The sequence below is a fragment of the Conger conger genome, chromosome 11 (genome assembly GCF_963514075.1).
Source record: "Conger conger chromosome 11, fConCon1.1, whole genome shotgun sequence".
NCBI lineage: Eukaryota > Metazoa > Chordata > Actinopteri > Anguilliformes > Congridae > Conger > Conger conger.
The window spans coordinates 21,367,790-21,384,274 of NC_083770.1; the positions used below are offsets into that span (position 1 = coordinate 21,367,790).

Below are 16,485 nucleotides of genomic sequence, written 5' to 3' on the forward strand. Positions count from 1 at the left end.
CAAAATGTAGGCTACTTTTTGGAGGGGAAGGTTAACCACCGTTTGTGTTGTTTATAGTTAGATGAGTGGACTTTTTTGCTTTGAGCGAAGTTGGCCATAGATTTAGAAGATAAGATACAGCTGTTCATTTCTTTTTAAGTTACGTTTCAGCTGCAACTACAAAACAAGTACACAAGAAACCTGGAATTAAGGGAAAAAGTGCCTTGAAAGTAAAGTTTGAGCTTTCATATTTGAGCCTGTTAATGCCGCTAAATACATTAAAGCCCTGCTGATCCCTGGGAGTCATTACTGAGTAATCATTTACTTTTCTTGTTCTGCGCTGAGGTATTAACATTGCACGTTAAGATTTATTTTGTTTGTATTTTTTGGTGGGGTGTAGGGGTGATTGGGCAGGTACACCATTGGTAGTGTGGGCAGAGAACTCAACAGTAGGAATTCTCTAATTCACTGTTGCAACAGGCCGTTCTCTTCCGGTTCTTGGCCGTGGTGTCAGTCAGATGTTTTCAGGCAAACAGTATGGCGTAATATGCACACAGTCACAGGACCAGCTCAGCTGGTGTCGCTGAGCATCTCTGTACCGTAACTCGAGGGAAGTCCCTGATACTAACGGATAAAGTCATAACTTCCTCTTACTCGAGCACTTCTTTCTGGCATGTATGCATGTGTTCCTCTCCTCAGTTTCCAGTGTTTTCTTTTCTGTTCTGGACCTGGAAAAGGAGGTCAGTTTTTGTCCGTCTTAGCCTGTGCAGCATGGTCCTCTCGACATCTGAAAAAAAAAAAAAAAAGAAACGGGGCACTGCAGTCAGTCAGAAAGTGGTAGAGAATTTCTTTTGCTGGCGTCATTTCACATTTCTTGGGTCGCTACTTTTGTTTGAGCTCTTAGGACCAGGTCTGTACGCACTGCATTTAAGGGGAGCTCTCAAAGAGGATTAATTTCTGTTTTAAATCTAATGTTCCTGACTCCGTAAAACTGCATCTGGTTTAGCCGACCATTATCGGAACCAGCGCAGTTACCTCAGATCAGATTTAGCTTGTTAGCGTCGCTGCTCGTCCTGATAAGAGGCGTCTCTGTGTGGAGATCCGGGGAATAAGCCATGCCATCTTCCCTGCGGCTAATGGGGAAAATTGCGTACCTCGGGCCGGATCCTGCGTCTCGGAAGTTGACGCTAATTTGATTGGACCGTGAGGAGCACGGGACAGCGACAGGGTTAGCGAGCTGCTGTGCTGTGGTGGCTCTTGAAGCCCCTGGGTATTTTGGCTGCCTTCAAATCATTGTGAGAAGGTTTTCAGTACTGATACGCTTAAAGCCATATGCAAACACACCAGCCACCCCACAGCAACACTGTGATATTCATTCTGATGAACAGCCTGATTATCTGCTGCATGATGTGTCAAATGTCAGTCCCCTTGATAGTTGTGGTTACTGGTCTAGTTATCTAATACTTTCTGGCCTTCCTTCAGATTGGAGATTATTTCATAATGTTTCATCATGTGCCAATACACTCAAGCACTCTGAAGCTTTTAGAATATATATTTTTTCAGTTCTCATGAACCACTGTATGCCAACTTGCACTTTAACTTGATGAGGCATCTTAAACCCGAGGGTCTCCAGCCAAGGGAAGTAGTGTGCTTTCTCCTCGGGATGGCGATTTGTTCGGTCACAATCCACTGTAAGTGCAATTTTGATTGACTATTGACCTGGATTAGCCTGCTTCGCTAAACCCTAGGTCCCTGCTCAAGGGGAGTAATCTCACACTTAACGCTTTCTCCAAGGGTGACAACACACTGTTCTGGATGGTCACAAGCCAACTGGCCTGTCTAAGCGCCTCTTCATAGTTTTCTACAGACCGACCTTTGACCCCGGTGAGAATTGGCTGTGTCGACTGCAGAGTAATTTAACTCTTGAGTGTCGCTGAAGAAGGCGGCGATGTTACTCAAAGTAATTCCAACAACTCTCTCCTTCTGCTGTACCTGTTGCAACTCTCAAAGCTTCATGAGGAGCTTGGTTAAACAGTATGTCAATTGGTGATGAATAGGCTAAGTCAGCAAAAATAAATATACGATTTGTGGCATACAGAGTGGTTTGTGTTCTGTGACTGAATTACTTTGTGCCTCTGCTCAAGGTCTTCCCTGTTGCCTTTCAGTCTGAACCCAAGCGAGTGTGTGTTTGTTGGGGAGACAGTGCGGTATTGTTTGACAGTCATCCTTTTGTGCATGCTGGCTCTTTATGGGTCGCTCTGTGGCTCAGAGTGCTGCTATCGGGGAGCGACGGTTACATTAGTGGCACTGGTACTCATTCAGTCAACGGGCTAACGCCCTGTCACGCTGGCTTAGAGGCTTCCAGAAGGTTCTACCCCTCATCCTGTCTCTTGCTGCATGGACATTTTACCCTTTAGCCATGATGGGAAACCATCCCATTGCTGCTTCCGATTCTCTCGGTGTTTGTTATGCTTGGCCTTGCATAACATGAAGAACTGGTTCTTCTTTGGATTCCCACTTTCTTGTTGTCACTGATAGAAAAGTACAATGTATTGTAGGCCGTGTGATGAACTGTGCTCATTTAACTGCCTTCAATCAATAGGAGTTATTTTTGTAACCTGAATCTTTGCAGTAGAGTTGTACTTTTGGCTAAATCAAATTTGCGAGCCCTTCCATGCATCTCCACACTGCTCCACATCCTAAAATGAGCATCAAGTGATTGACATTAGCACTTCAGCCAGGCTAGCTTCTACCCTGCATGATAAAGCCGTATAGCTGGCTGTGCTGGAGCACATTAAAGCCGTATGTAAATGTAACAGGAGAAACATGACAGGAATCTGCTGAAGCCCCGTCTTTCCTGGGCGGGTTAGAGACCGGAGAATTGGAAAATGAAGACCTGGTTTCTTCCAAATGGACAAAGCGGGTGGTGGACTTGCAGTCTGACTGGGACGTTGGGGTGGAATTAAAATGGTGGGAGCAGATTGGCCTTTTGCATAACGATAAGCAGACCCCTCCGCACTGTATCTTTCCCAGCATTGACCACCCCCCACCCCACCTCCGCTTCCTGGTTCCTCTCGCCCCCAATGTCTCCCAGGGCAGGGTTACGTGTAAAGCCAGTGATTCAGAAACGGATAGGGTTCCTGTAGCTGGAATAATTTTTGAAGACCCGTTCTCAAAGTCCCTGAACTCGAGTGTTGAAAAGCGGACATGCATGTTATCCTGCACTCTGAACTCACATCCTGTTTAGTTGTTTAACCCAGCGTGTTGCAAGTCTTTTCCTCTTGCTTTCTCTCTGGACCTTATTATTATCGCCATTTTGGTCATTAAAAGTTCAGTGTTGTGTAACTGCAGCTGGCACTTTTCAGACTCCAGAACACCATCTCAGATGTTGTGCAGTAATCGCTGAGTTCAACTTCCCAGTTTCAACACTTATGTTTCAGGAATGTGTTTTCAAATAGCTTGCCGTCTATTCCTCCTGAATGCAGTTTCTCCTGAAAAATGCATTTAATCTGTTTTGAAGGTCTTTTTTTCTGTATACTGGGACTGCTTGGTTAAAGGAACGCATAGGAAATGATGTTAACCTGGCTCTGGCTCTTTGGGAAAAGTATTATTCCTCAGACCTGCCCTTGCTATATGTGTATATGTCACATAAGTGAAAGGAGTGTAACTCTTGTTGTCATAGTGCAGGGTATTAACCCTGCATTATTGGAAAAAGCCTGGTGGCAAGTAGCGTGTGTTAAAGACTGGCTGAAACAGAAGTTAGAGCAGCCCTAGCTTCCACGATATGACACATACACGAGTGAAACGGATCTTTTGAAGGGTGGGGAGTTGATTTTTCTGATGTCAAATGAGGAGGGGAACGTCAAATGAGGATTTACAATTTTTATAAACCATATGTGTGTACTGTTATAAAGAATTGACCAAACTGAGGGAAAAGTGAAATGTGATTTCAGCTCGTCTGTAAACAGTGTTTCTCCTCTTTAGGGGGGTTCTCCGTGGTTTTCCTCGCCCGAACTCACAGCGGGGTCCGGTGTGCTCTGAAGAGGATGTACGTCAACAACGTCCCGGACCTGAACATCTACAAAAGGGAGATAACCATTATGGTGAGCTCAAGCACTGTGTAAATTCCCCCATCAGCCGTCAACCAGAAGTCCAGTTTGATGAAATGTATTTGTAAAATGTAGAAAAACATGTTTGTATTAACTGGAAATTGATAGGGGGAATAACACAGACTGTTTACATATGGTTGGCTAATTGTGAAATGCGTATTTGGAGAGAAATCGGGAACTAGAACTAGAAGCTAAAGAAAGAGAAACGCTTAAATATTCATTTTAATGCTAGCTGAGGATTTTGAAATGGGATCATCTTTCTTTTTTATTTCCGCATGTATCGTAGTGGCCTATTTCTGCTTGTAGCCTAGTGGTTAAGGTACATGACTGTAACAACAACAAGTGTAAGAAGTCACTTCAGATAAATTATAATTTATTATTTGTGCATCCCTAAAGTGCATACCCTATGATAAAGCCTTCAAATGAATGAGGCTCCCTGCTGCCACAAAAGTGTCCTTCCGCTGCTTATCTGTTCATTGTTTAATGCGGTTGGGACCGGTTTGCGGAAGTGTGCCTTTGGGGATCGCATTTCATTCCGCATCTGTGTGATGAGGCATCGGCCGCTTGGCTTTACAATGGTGTCTCTCTCCGGACTGTTCCGTTCCCTCTGTCCCTGTTATTGTGCTCATTCACGAGTCTACCCCAAACCAGCAGCCCCTGCTGAACCTTTATGGTGGTCTTTACAGGCCGTATGTAATCAATCAATAAGAGGTTTGATTGCAGGTTTGAAGCCCAAAAAGAAAACTGAAACTGGTGAGATATTATCTCAACTGCTTGCCACCCATGCCTCTGAAATGGCAAACTTTCCTTTGTTATTTTGTTTTTTATAACGCTGTCGCTTCCGACCTTTCTTCAACCTCAGAAATTCCGGTACAACTCTGGCTGTTTTAACATTATTTATTTCATTGGAGACCGTCAGGCTGGGTCTTCCCTTATGGTCTGTGCAGTGCACCCCTGGAGTTGGTGCAGTGCTGTGAAGGCTCACTCCCACTGCAGGGCTTTAATGGACATTTAAGGTGACAAGTAGACTCACCAAGAATGATTGAGGCAGCTTCAAATTTTGGGTGTCTTTGTCTGGCTTGCAAAATTCGCAATTTATCATTTATTGAAAAGTTTGGTATCGTGATATATCTTCGAGTAATAATGTTTTAAAGGCTTCGCTTTAATACCAGTTTCAGTTTGTAAAAAGAGCTGGAAACTTAACCCAGCTCATATAAAATGCTCTCACAATGTTACTGGAATGTATTGCCAATGTTATAACATTGCAGCTACACGGCTAACAGTTCTGTTAGCTGCATTGTCTCCACCGTCCTGTTCTGTGTTCCCCTGCAGAAGGAGCTATCGGGTCACAAGAACATAGTGAGCTACCTGGACTCTACCATTAACGCCGTGGGGGACAGTGTTTGGGAGGTGCTCATCCTCATGGAGTACTGCAAAGGTAAGCAGCCTTAAACCAGTCGACCTGCTTTCCACAGGGCCTGCAGATACGTTCACCCGCTCCTCTCGTTTCCAGAGGGAGACCGTTTCAACATCCCTTTTCCAGCTGGAAGGGAATTTCCTGCCTGAACGGATTCTCGGGGGGATAGGAGGCAGTTTAACTCCGCTGTGTGCAGGCTTAACTCGGCACGGAGATAGGGGGGTTGTGGGTAATTTATGCTATGGAAAATATTGGCCTGATAGAGCAGTTAAGAGCCTGAGGAGAACCCCTCATGAGGCGGCTCATACCCTGTTCTTACTCCGCTTGGTGATAGGGGGAGGGTGTGTCATTTATGGAAAGACGTGTTGGTGGAGCAGAAGAACTTAAGGCACCTCATACCCTGTTCCTCTGGTGGAGTCCTGCTAACCCCCCCCACCCTGCCAGACTTGAGCTGGGCCTGTCAGAGAACATGTGCCTGGGTTTCCATAGCTGTGCAGAGGTCGTGATGTGCGGCGGCGTTGAGTGGGAGGAGGGATCCGTGCCGTCATAGACATTGGAGAAGGAGAAAGACATGAGCTTCGTGCAGTTCTCAAGATTTCACCGTGTGTTGGTTGACTAGCTCATAAATGCTACCTGCCTGCATTTTACATTGTTCCTTATGAGAGTAGTGCTAAAGCTGAGTGTACAGCTAATATTAGTATAAAGATGTTTTAGATCCGGGGTGTCGAACACATGTCCTGCTTGGCTGCTGTGACTGCAGATATTTGCGATTGGCTTTCCACCAGCAGTCAATTACAGCCTTGAGAACAAGATGTGTGGACGCTTTTGGCAATCAATGAATCACTGCTGCTGAAACACACCGAAAACCAGCACACACTGTAGGCCTGCAGGATCGGACTGGGCTGTGATGCCCGATGTCTGTGTGTCTGTTTCTGTGTTGTCTGTGTGCCTTGGTGTCTCTGTCTGTCTCTCTGTCCGTCTGTGTGCGTGTACTTGTGTGTCTGCGTGTCTGCGTGTGTGCGTGAGAACACGTTTCTGACCGTGTCCCTGACTGACAGCTGGCCAGGTGGTGAAGCAGATGAACCAGCGGCTGCACACGGGGTTCACAGAAGCCGAGGTCCTGCACATTTTCTGCGATGCGTGCGAGGCGGTTGCTAGGTTACACCAGTGCAAGACTCCGGTTATTCACCGGGACCTGAAGGTATGGATCGCTTTTCATTCTTTCTTTAGGGCAGACTCTGTCGCCTCAAATAACCCACACAACCCTGTTTCCCTTGTCACCTCTCCGCAATTCCGCCATCCCTGCTGTTCTATTTTCTTCTTTAATACAAAGGTCAAATTGATGTGTTTTTGGAAAAAATAATGCATTATTTGGTGCTTGACAGTGGAATGTTAACATATTCCATATTAAGTCATGGCCATAGAGAATCCCTTTCAGTAATATATTCCAAATGTATTTTCCTGAGAAGAGAACACCCATTTTCCTGTTCCTCACTGGTCTGCCCATAAGCCCTGTGTGATAGGGTTTGAGAATTGGGAAAATTTGGGAAAAGAGAACTCAATGAAATGTTTTCATAAAAGTGTAATTCTAAAGTGTGCTATATTGCCAAAATGATTTTGAAATAAAGATTGAATATTTTCATGTATTTACATGATAAAACTCTTGAAAGCTGTTGAATCCAAACTGTAGTAATGACATTGGGTGAGACCCCTTTTTTTTTTTTTTTTTTTTTTTTTTTAACCTTTTTGCGGATTCAACTGCAATGAATTTGTCAGCCCATGTCTCATGTGGAAAAAGTAGCGAGGGTCAAACAGGGATTGAATTTCTAGTTTGGCTTCTTTCTGAGGCTGATGGAAATGGGCCGTAAGTACGCAGACTTCCGCTCCTTTTCCTTTCGTTCTTGCGTAATGCAAAGGGCTGTGCTCTAAGGTCTTCACCACCTGAAAGCAACGCGTGTTATTCGCCCATGTTTTCTGGAGTAACGTGAGACTGCCGGACTGAGCCTGACGAGACTGTGAGCTTACCGTCTCTTTCAGGCGGAGGCTTTTCTGAGATTGTCTTTCTAGCACTTTCTCTCACTGCGTATTTGATTAAAACAGTGTGCTAAAGGAAGATCAGGGATTTGTCTGTTTTGGGAGCTTTAGTAAATCTGAACCCCTCTCTTCTCTTGAGCTATTGGTGTTACTGACAGTTTGAGATATTCATGCTCGGTTGGGTTTGTTTTTTTAAAGCATTTCTATTTTGGTTTCCGATTTCTCTATCAAAGGGACATTGCCAACTTAAAAATTCAAGATTTTGATAAGATTCTTTTTTTAGATAAACTATACTGTAAAAACACACTTTTCCATAGAAATATATTAAGTCTGTTTCCACAGAAAACTGAAGCAGAAGGTCTGTGTTTCTTTTGAGTAATGCAACCCTAGCTTTTTGTTTCTTTTGGTCTTTTTTTCTTCTGAGAAGTGTAACCCTTTATATACCCTTCATTCGGTTCAGATTTTCAAATGTAAGAACTTTTTCCTATGAGCAGAGTGTAACAGGGCCCTGTCTCTCCCAGGTTGAGAATATTCTGCTGAATGACCAGGGGAACTACGTCTTGTGTGATTTCGGAAGTGCCACACACAAAGTCCTGCTCCCTCACAAGGATGGGGTCACTGCGGTGGAGGACGAAATCAAAAAGTAAGATCACCTGGTCTCACGGTTACTGTCAGACTCGAGTGCAGGGAGATTGGGGGAACTGGTCATCACTTGAGTAGTTTCTGCCATGGCAAATTGGTTTTGGTTAGCATGCTGTCTGTGTGCTTCAGTGGTTTCATTGCAAAAAAGTCTTCTAGTGTTTTATTCTTTTAATAAAAAGATTGAATAAATTTAAGAAAAGTTTCTGTTTTCTTGGCAAAGATTTTCTTACCCCATTGGCAAATCGTAAAATAAGTCAACCTTTCTCATGCCATTAGAAATATTAGGAATATAAATCCGATTTTAAGTCCAAATAATAAGATTAAAATGCTTGTTGAAATAGCCTTTTGCTGCAGTGTTGCCCAAGTTTGCTAAGGTGTCCCCTGTTAGGAATGTGTGGTTGTTTAGGCAGTGGTTGCTCGGTTGCCTGAGTCTCTGGTATTATGTAGTGTGGGGCAATGTTTGAAGAGTGAATCCTCTAATCCTGACTCCTTCCTGTTTCCCGCAGGTACACAACACTCTCCTACCGCGCCCCGGAGATGATCAACCTGTACGGAGGGAAAGCCATCACCACTAAAGCTGATCTATGGGTAAGATCAACGCACCCGCCCTGACCCATGACTGACTGCTGGCAGTGCCTGCTCCAGCCAGTGCCGAAACAACCTATCGCAGCCCTCGAGGGTCACATGACCCCCCTGCCAAACCGGTTCCAGCTGCTGCTGATGGAAATACGGATAAGAATAAATTATAATTTCTTATTAAGATGCTTTTCCAAAGCAACTTACAGTTGATTGGAGTAAGCAGGAGACGATCCCCCTTGGAGCGATGTGGGGTTAAGCTGTACTGATCTTATTGCGGCTACACCGGGGCTTGAAACACCACCTTTCCGAGTCACGGTCATGTACCGTCGGTTACAGGCTGCCCTGGATGTGTGTGAATCCAGAGCAGTTTCAGTCGGGCTGGAGAGCCGTCCTTTTGTCCTGTCGTCGCCCCACAGCAGGAGGAGAAATCCCCATGTAGCCGCTGGCAGCCTATGAAAGGGCTGTGATGTCATCCACTGTCTCCGGCCAGCAGACCCTTTTGTGCTACAGCAGGGCCAGCGGCCTCTTATCAGCAGTGTGGGCCACATGCTCACTCTTCCTGGCTAGGAGTCCGTTTTATCGCCAGTGAAGACCACATGCTCACTCTTCCTGGCTAGGAGTCCGTTTTATCGCCAGTGAAGACCACATGCTCACTCTTCCTGGCTAGGAGTCCGTTTTATCGCCAGTGTAGACCACATGCTCACTCTTCCTGGCTAGGAGTCCGTTTTATCGCCAGTGTAGACCACATGCTCACTCTTCCTGGCTAGGAGTCCGTTTTATCGCCAGTGTAGACCATTTTCCCCCCCCCTGCCCCCTACCCTCCTGAGCTGTAGTGTTGAGTGTATCCGGGGCAGGGGCAGTCAGAACAGCGGGTTCATCACGAGATCCCGGCGGAATGTACGGCCGGTCGTCCGCTCTGTCCTGCGTCGCTCGGCCCTGAAGACGGCCTCGTCAGGCCGATAACGCACCGTCTCTCTGCGGCCGCTGCTCGTCTTGTGACCGAGTGCGCACCCTCTGCGGTGACATTACACTTATTGCCCCTTAGGCTCTAGGATACAGGCTGCCCCCCTGCTGACCACAAACCACACCCGCCATGCACGGTTTAGATACTTAACCAGCTTCAGAACGGTCACAGCCTCGGCTTGGGTAACATTTCCTGCCGATCTCTTTCAAAATACAGAAGTTTTGGATTTTTGAAACAATTCCAGTTTCCCTTTGACATCTGAAAATGCAGAAATAAATGGTGTGTGTGCGTGAACGTGGCATGAACTTCCTTCTGTAAAAATTCCGAGATTAATGTGACATTGTAAATAATAATTTTAGGAGCACTGCTCTGCCAAGTAAAACGGAGCACTTAGGTTGTACGTTTTGGTTCTTGTGTGAATGTGATGGCTTGAAATGAGACGTGTTTCATGTTTTCCTGTTGTGTTTCTCCTAGGCGCTTGGGTGCTTGTTGTACAAGCTGTGTTTCTTCTCCCTCCCGTTCGGGGAGAGCCAGGTTGCCATATGCGACGGGACTTTCATCGTTCCGGATAATTCCAAATTCTCCTTCAAGTTGCACTGCTTAATCCGTAAGTAAACGTGGCATTTCTGGAACAATCGGGGAGGGCACAGTTCTCCACCTCAAAAACATGTCACTCAGCCAAGTAGTCTATGCAAAAATGAAGAAAGGGTTGCTTGCAGTTGGTGTGAAGGAACCAACTTAAAATCTATAGTTTGTCTCGATGACTAAAATGTATTTTTTCAATTCAGAACGGCTTCCGGCTCTCCAAGATTACAAATAAAGTTAAGCAATAGCACCACCTTGTGGTTCATCATTATGATTACATGTCTTGTTAAACACCGAGGTTGAATTTTTATGTATCGTGCACTGCTTCAGCTATCAAACTGTAGCTTTTCTTCGAGAGAAAACCAACATATTAATGTTTAACTTCGTCTCAATTGTCAGCCTTTGTTGAATGTTTCCAGCTTATTCTTGATGTTGCAGCTTGTTCGACCCTCTGCTGGTCTGATTGTTCAGCCTGTTCTGTCCCGTTTGCTGTGTAGGCTACATGCTTGAGCCCGATCAAGAGAAGAGGCCCGACATCTATCAAGTCTCCTACTTTGCCTTCAAGTTGGCAGGAAAAGATTGTCCCGTGCCAAACCTGTTTGTAAGTCTGTTCCCCCGGTGACCTTATTTAATCCTCAAACACAGAAACCAGCATGCAGTCACACAGTTGGAACAACAATATCTGCTTTATTTGCAAATGTGCCTTGGGCAGCCTGTAGCCTAGTGGCTAATTTGCTTGTCTGGGACCCAGAAGGTTGGTGCTTCAAACCCCAGTGTAACTACAATAATATCTGTGCAGCTGTGGACTCTTGGGCAAGGCCCTTAACCCCATTGATCCAGGGGGGATTGTCCCCTGCTTAGTCTAATCAACTGTAAGTTGCTTTGGTTAAGTGTCAGCAAAATAATTGCAGTGTAATGTAATGAAATAGAAATGTTCAATTGTGAAACGAGACAATGTTGTCTGCCACTGAGAGATAGTTATTCGTGTTTTCGAATTTTTCTTCAGAACTCCCCTCTTCCCACCTCTCTGCCTGAGCCCCTGACCGCCAGCGAAGTCGCCGCTAAGAAGAACATGACAAAAGCCAGGTCGGTCATTATGTCATTATGACTGAGCTGTTTACTGGGACAGCCGTCACCTTGGTTTTAACATCACTGCTCAAAATGTATTAGTTATGATAGGCAAATCAGATGAGTCAAAGATGATGCTATATTTTGCTATGATTCACGTGTAGTGCTTTGAACTGTGATTTGGCCCAAGTCATGCATCAATATGTGTTATTAGCTTTGTAGTTACGGAATTCAAACGGAAACCAAACCAAAATCAAGTTGAGTAAGTTAAGGGGGAAAATGTTTTCATTGTTTTATTTCAAAATTAAGAAAACATTAAATTACAGATTAGATATTGGATGTGGACATGTGTTGGTTTGAGTTATATCGCTCAGTGGTTTTTGGTTTCAGAAAGTCCTCGCTGCTTGTGTCGTTTTATTTCACTTCGTCACGTGCAGTGCGGTTGTTCAGATAGAGCCTCTCTGTGAATGTTCCTGCAGGATAACGGACTCTGTGGGACCCACGGAGACGTCGATCGCTCCGAGGCAGAGGCCCAAGGCTGCCAACAGTAACGTGCTGCCCATCCCCAACTCAGTCACCCCTGTGAAGATGACCGTGACGGCCTTACCGAACTCTGTCACCCCTGTGACCATGGATGTAATCTCTGAGGCCGAGAGCAACGGGCAGAGAGGTGAGGGGCTCTCCAGAGGGCTTCAGCGAGGATTTCAGCCCTTTTTCAGCCTGTACCCCAGTGGCTAAGGTGCTTTACCGGGACCTGGAAGGTTGTTGGCTCAAGCCCCAGTGTAGCCACAGTGAAATTAGTGCAGCTGTTGGGCCCTTCAGCAAGACCCTTAATCCCACATTGCTGAAGGGGCTTTCAGCAAGAATTTCAGTAGGTTGTGTTTCTTTATTTTCCTTTTAAACAAACCTGCCTGAGGGCTACAGATAGGTCCTTAGGTTCTGACCTGACTGATGTCGGGTATACACGGAGAAACGTCCATGGTGTAAATTTGTACACTGTCCCTGTCAAATAAGTAAAAATAAATTGATCCATAAAAACATGGAGGAATGAATACTGAAAGCTCTAACCTGAACTCATGAAGTGGTAGGGTAGTTGGACCCAGCAGTCATTTTGTCCACACATTGTCATATTCTGATGAACTAACTGAAGGTGCCTCTTGATTAGCATGGTGCTCTTGGATTTGCTTTGCCATCAGTTCTCATGGTGTACGTTTGTTTTTGTTTTCTTTGTGTGTGTGTGTGTGTGTGTGTGTGTGTGTGTGTGTGTGTGTGTGTGTGTGTGTGTGATACGTGTGTATAAAGCAGGCCCAGCCGCTGGGAACGGACACCTCCCTGCTCAGTCGCAGTCTCATGCAGGCAGTCAGCAGCACCGCGTCCTGCAGCAGCTGCAGCCTGGAGATCTGAGACTGCAACAGCTGCAGCAGCAACAGCAACAACATCACCCAGCACCGCATCATCACCTCCCACATCAACAGCAGTCCAACCTGCAGCACCTCCAGTACCTACAGCAGGTTAGTGCCAGACCAGCTCAATAGAGTGCACTATACTCACAACAAAATACAGTACACTATAATCACAACATGACACATGGAAAACAGTACACTATACTCACAACACAATATGCTATACTCGCACCATGACAAACAATACAATACACTATACTCACGACACAATACAGTATACTCACAATGCAATCCACAACGTAATGCAATACATTACTCACAACAAGACACAATATAATACACAAAACACTATACTCGACACAATACACAACCCAATACACTCTACTCATGACCGGACACAATATAATACACAACAAAATACACTATACTCACAACACAACACAATACAATACCATACTCAACACCGCTCAATACACACCACATTTACATTTACATTTTAGTCATTTGGCAGACGCTTTTAATCCAAAGCGACTTACAAGTGCATAGGTTCTACCACAAGTCAAAGCATCACATCCCGAACTAGAAAAATACACCTGGACTGCTGTTCTAAACATATAGTCGTCATCATAAGTGCAATTTTTTTTTTTTTTTTTTTTTTTTTTTTTTTTTGGGGGGGGGGGGGGGGGCGGTTAGGCAGGGATAGGGGTATCAGAAGGGGGGGGCGGGGTAAATCAGGAGGGGGGACTAAGGTAGAGTTTGAAGAGGTGTGTTTTGAGTCTGCGTCGAAATAGGGGGAGGGATTCTGCTGTCCTGACAGTGGTAGGCAAGTCATTCCACCACTGAGGAACCAGAACGGAAAACAGGCGTGAACGTGCAGCTCGACCGCCAGGTGCCCGTAGAGAGGGAATCGTAAGGCGACCAGAGCTGGCAGACCGGAGTGGTCTAGCTGGGGAGTAGGGAGTGATCAGGGATTGTATGTAATGTGGGGCAGTCCCCTTAGCAGCCTGAAATGCCAACACTAGGGCCTTGAATCGGATGCGTGCGGCAATAGGAAGCCAGTGGAGGCCAATGAGAAGCGGGGTGACATGAGCCGACCTGGGCTGACTGGTGATCAAGCGGGCTGCAGCATTCTGGACCAGCTGGAGGGGCTTGATGGCACACGCTGGGAGACCGGCTAGGAGGGAGTTGCAGTAATCCAGGCGGGAAATGACGAGCGCCTGGACTAGGAGCTGGGTGGCTTTCTCCGTCAGGAGATGACGGATGCGGCGTATATTAAACAGAAAGAACCTGCAGGTTCTGGCAGTGGAGGATACTTGTGGAGCCAGGGAGAGGCAGTTATCAAGAGACCACACAATACAATACACTATTCTCACAACAGGATACAATTCACATAGCCGGGCTATATCGGTGTACCCAGAACATACAATCAGGGTGTTCACTGTCCAAGGGTTTAAACGTGCGCGCGCGCACAAACACACCCACACACACACGCACACATGCGCATGCACGCACACTTTCTTTTTGTAATTGTCTTCTGCTGCAAAGTGTCTTTGAGTGTTTTGAAAAACCCTTTAAATAAAATGTTATTATGTAGACACACACACTTTCTTGCTCTCTGTCGTGCAGACGCACGTGCACGCACACATGCATACACTTGCATTCGTACACAGATACGAACCCACGCACATGCAGACATGTATGAACAGGCAGAGACGCGCACACACCCCTATCTCTCGAGGTTATAGACGAGGCTCATTTGCACAGTGCGTTGTGTTCTTATTTAGTATAAACCTCTGTGTGCGTCAGAGCCCACATAGAAACCTGTGTGCTTATTTATTATTGTTTATTTTGTGTTTGCCTGCGACCGCTGACCCTGTCTGTCATTGGTGCTCCTGGATACAGCTCCACTGCTCCATGACAGAGCTGTGTTTGCTTTAAACAAGGTTGTGTCTGAGTGCAGGCCCTTAGGGTGTGAAATTGGGTTAATACCGTTTGGCCCAACAGATGGGGCTGTAAGTCCTTTTTTTTTATTCCGGATGCGTCTCAGACAATCAGTCATAGCCTCAGTGTTAGCGGAATGAGCGCACAAACAAAAACAATCCATTATTGGGTCCCTGGAGAATACACAGTGTGAACCTACGTGCCATCCTCCACATATTTAACTCACACGTTTTAATTCCCACACAACACTCAGACGCTGTTAAACAGCCACAACACTTAATTAATTTATTTCATTTTTTGAATATAGCACAGCAGTGGCCTGAGACTGGGACTGGGACAGTGACCTAAATAGCGTGTGATATCTGGGCCGCAGTATAGAACGTATGATATAGATGTACCTATTTATAGATGTGGGATTTTGTCCACGGAGGCCCAGGAGTCTCTGTGAGGGAGTTTCTGGTGGAGTTGTGGTCACTGCTGTTTGTGGTCGGGGAACAGGGTGTGCTTACTGTGTGCAGGTCCTGCTCGCTGTGTGACGTTCCTGCTGTTTTTTGGAGGGATGCGAGTTGTGCTCTCTCTCTGCAGTCATTTGTATTTGGGGTCGGGGAGCAGGTCATAGTCACTGTACAGGGCATGCTGTTGGTGGTGTTTGTGGAACATTTGGGGTCATGTTGCTGTATGCTCTCTCTGTGCAGTATCATCTGGGTTTGGGGAGGGTTAGGGGTACAGTTTGTGCTCACTGTGTGTGTGTGTCTGCTGTGTGTGTGTGTGTGTGTGTGTGTGTGTGTGTGTGTGTGTGTGTGTGTGTGTGTGTGTGTGTGTGTCTGCTATGTGTGTGTGTGTGTGTGTGTGTGTGTGTGTGTAGTATCAGCAGGCCCTCCACATACAGCAGCAGCAGCAGTTGCTCCAGCAGCAGCAGATGATGATGCAGCCCGTCTATCAGCAACAGCAGGCCCAGTACGCTGCCATGGTGAGAACTACACTGAGTCTGTCTCTCCTTCTGTCTGTCTCTACCATACTCTCCCATGGTGAGAACTACACCGAGTCTGTCTCTCTTTCTGTCTGTCTCTGTACCATACTCTCCCATGGTGAGAACTACACTATGTCTGTCTCTGTACCATATTCTCCCATGGTGAGAACTACACTATGTCTGTCTCTGTACCATACTCTCCCATGGTGAGAACTACACTATGTCTGTCTCTGTACCATACTCTCCCATGGTGAGAACTACATTATGTCTGTCTCTGTACCATACTCTCCCATGGTGAGAACTACACTATGTCTGTCTCTGTACCATATTCTCCCATGGTGAGAACTACACTATGTCTGTCTCTGTACCATACTCTCCCATGGTGAGAACTACACTATGTCTGTCTCTGTACCATACTCTCCCATGGTGAGAACTACATTATGTCTGTCTCTGTACCATACTCTCCCATGGTGAGAACTACACTATGTCTGTCTCTGTACCATACTCTCCCATGGTGAGAACTGGACTCTGCCTGTGAGGAGTTGGTGCTCTCTCTGTACCGTTCCTCTCGCTCTCTCACTTTCTGTCTCTCTGTCTCACTTTCTGTCCGTTTCGTTCTCTCGCTTGCTGTCTCTTTCTCTTCCCCTATCTCTCCCTCACTACCTCGGTCCCTCTCTCGCTCCCTTCCTCTCATTCTGTCTCACTTCCTCTCGTTCTCACACTCTCTACCTCACTCTCTCCATCTCTATTTCTATCTCTTACTTCAGTGTACTCTCACTGTCCTGTTCTGACAC

At 46.0% G+C, this 16,485-nt stretch overlaps 1 protein-coding gene across 4 annotated transcripts in view; it reads left to right on the plus strand.

Annotated features, from left to right (window-relative positions):
• bmp2k (BMP2 inducible kinase) overlaps window positions 1–16,485 on the plus strand; it is a 47,536-nt gene that overhangs the window by 16,954 nt on the left and 14,097 nt on the right. For 3 of the 4 annotated variants that reach the window (XM_061259713.1, XM_061259716.1, XM_061259714.1), the window contains 11 exons: window positions 3,964–4,082; window positions 5,421–5,526; window positions 6,564–6,706; window positions 8,061–8,182; window positions 8,688–8,769; window positions 10,199–10,331; window positions 10,807–10,910; window positions 11,316–11,395; window positions 11,857–12,047; window positions 12,680–12,888; window positions 15,587–15,691. In XM_061259713.1, the coding sequence (XP_061115697.1) occupies window positions 3,964–4,082; window positions 5,421–5,526; window positions 6,564–6,706; window positions 8,061–8,182; window positions 8,688–8,769; window positions 10,199–10,331; window positions 10,807–10,910; window positions 11,316–11,395; window positions 11,857–12,047; window positions 12,680–12,888; window positions 15,587–15,691 (1,394 nt within the window). The remainder of the gene's footprint in view (window positions 1–3,963; window positions 4,083–5,420; window positions 5,527–6,563; window positions 6,707–8,060; window positions 8,183–8,687; window positions 8,770–10,198; window positions 10,332–10,806; window positions 10,911–11,315; window positions 11,396–11,856; window positions 12,048–12,679; window positions 12,889–15,586; window positions 15,692–16,485) is intronic. The other variant, XM_061259715.1, reaches the window with a different exon arrangement.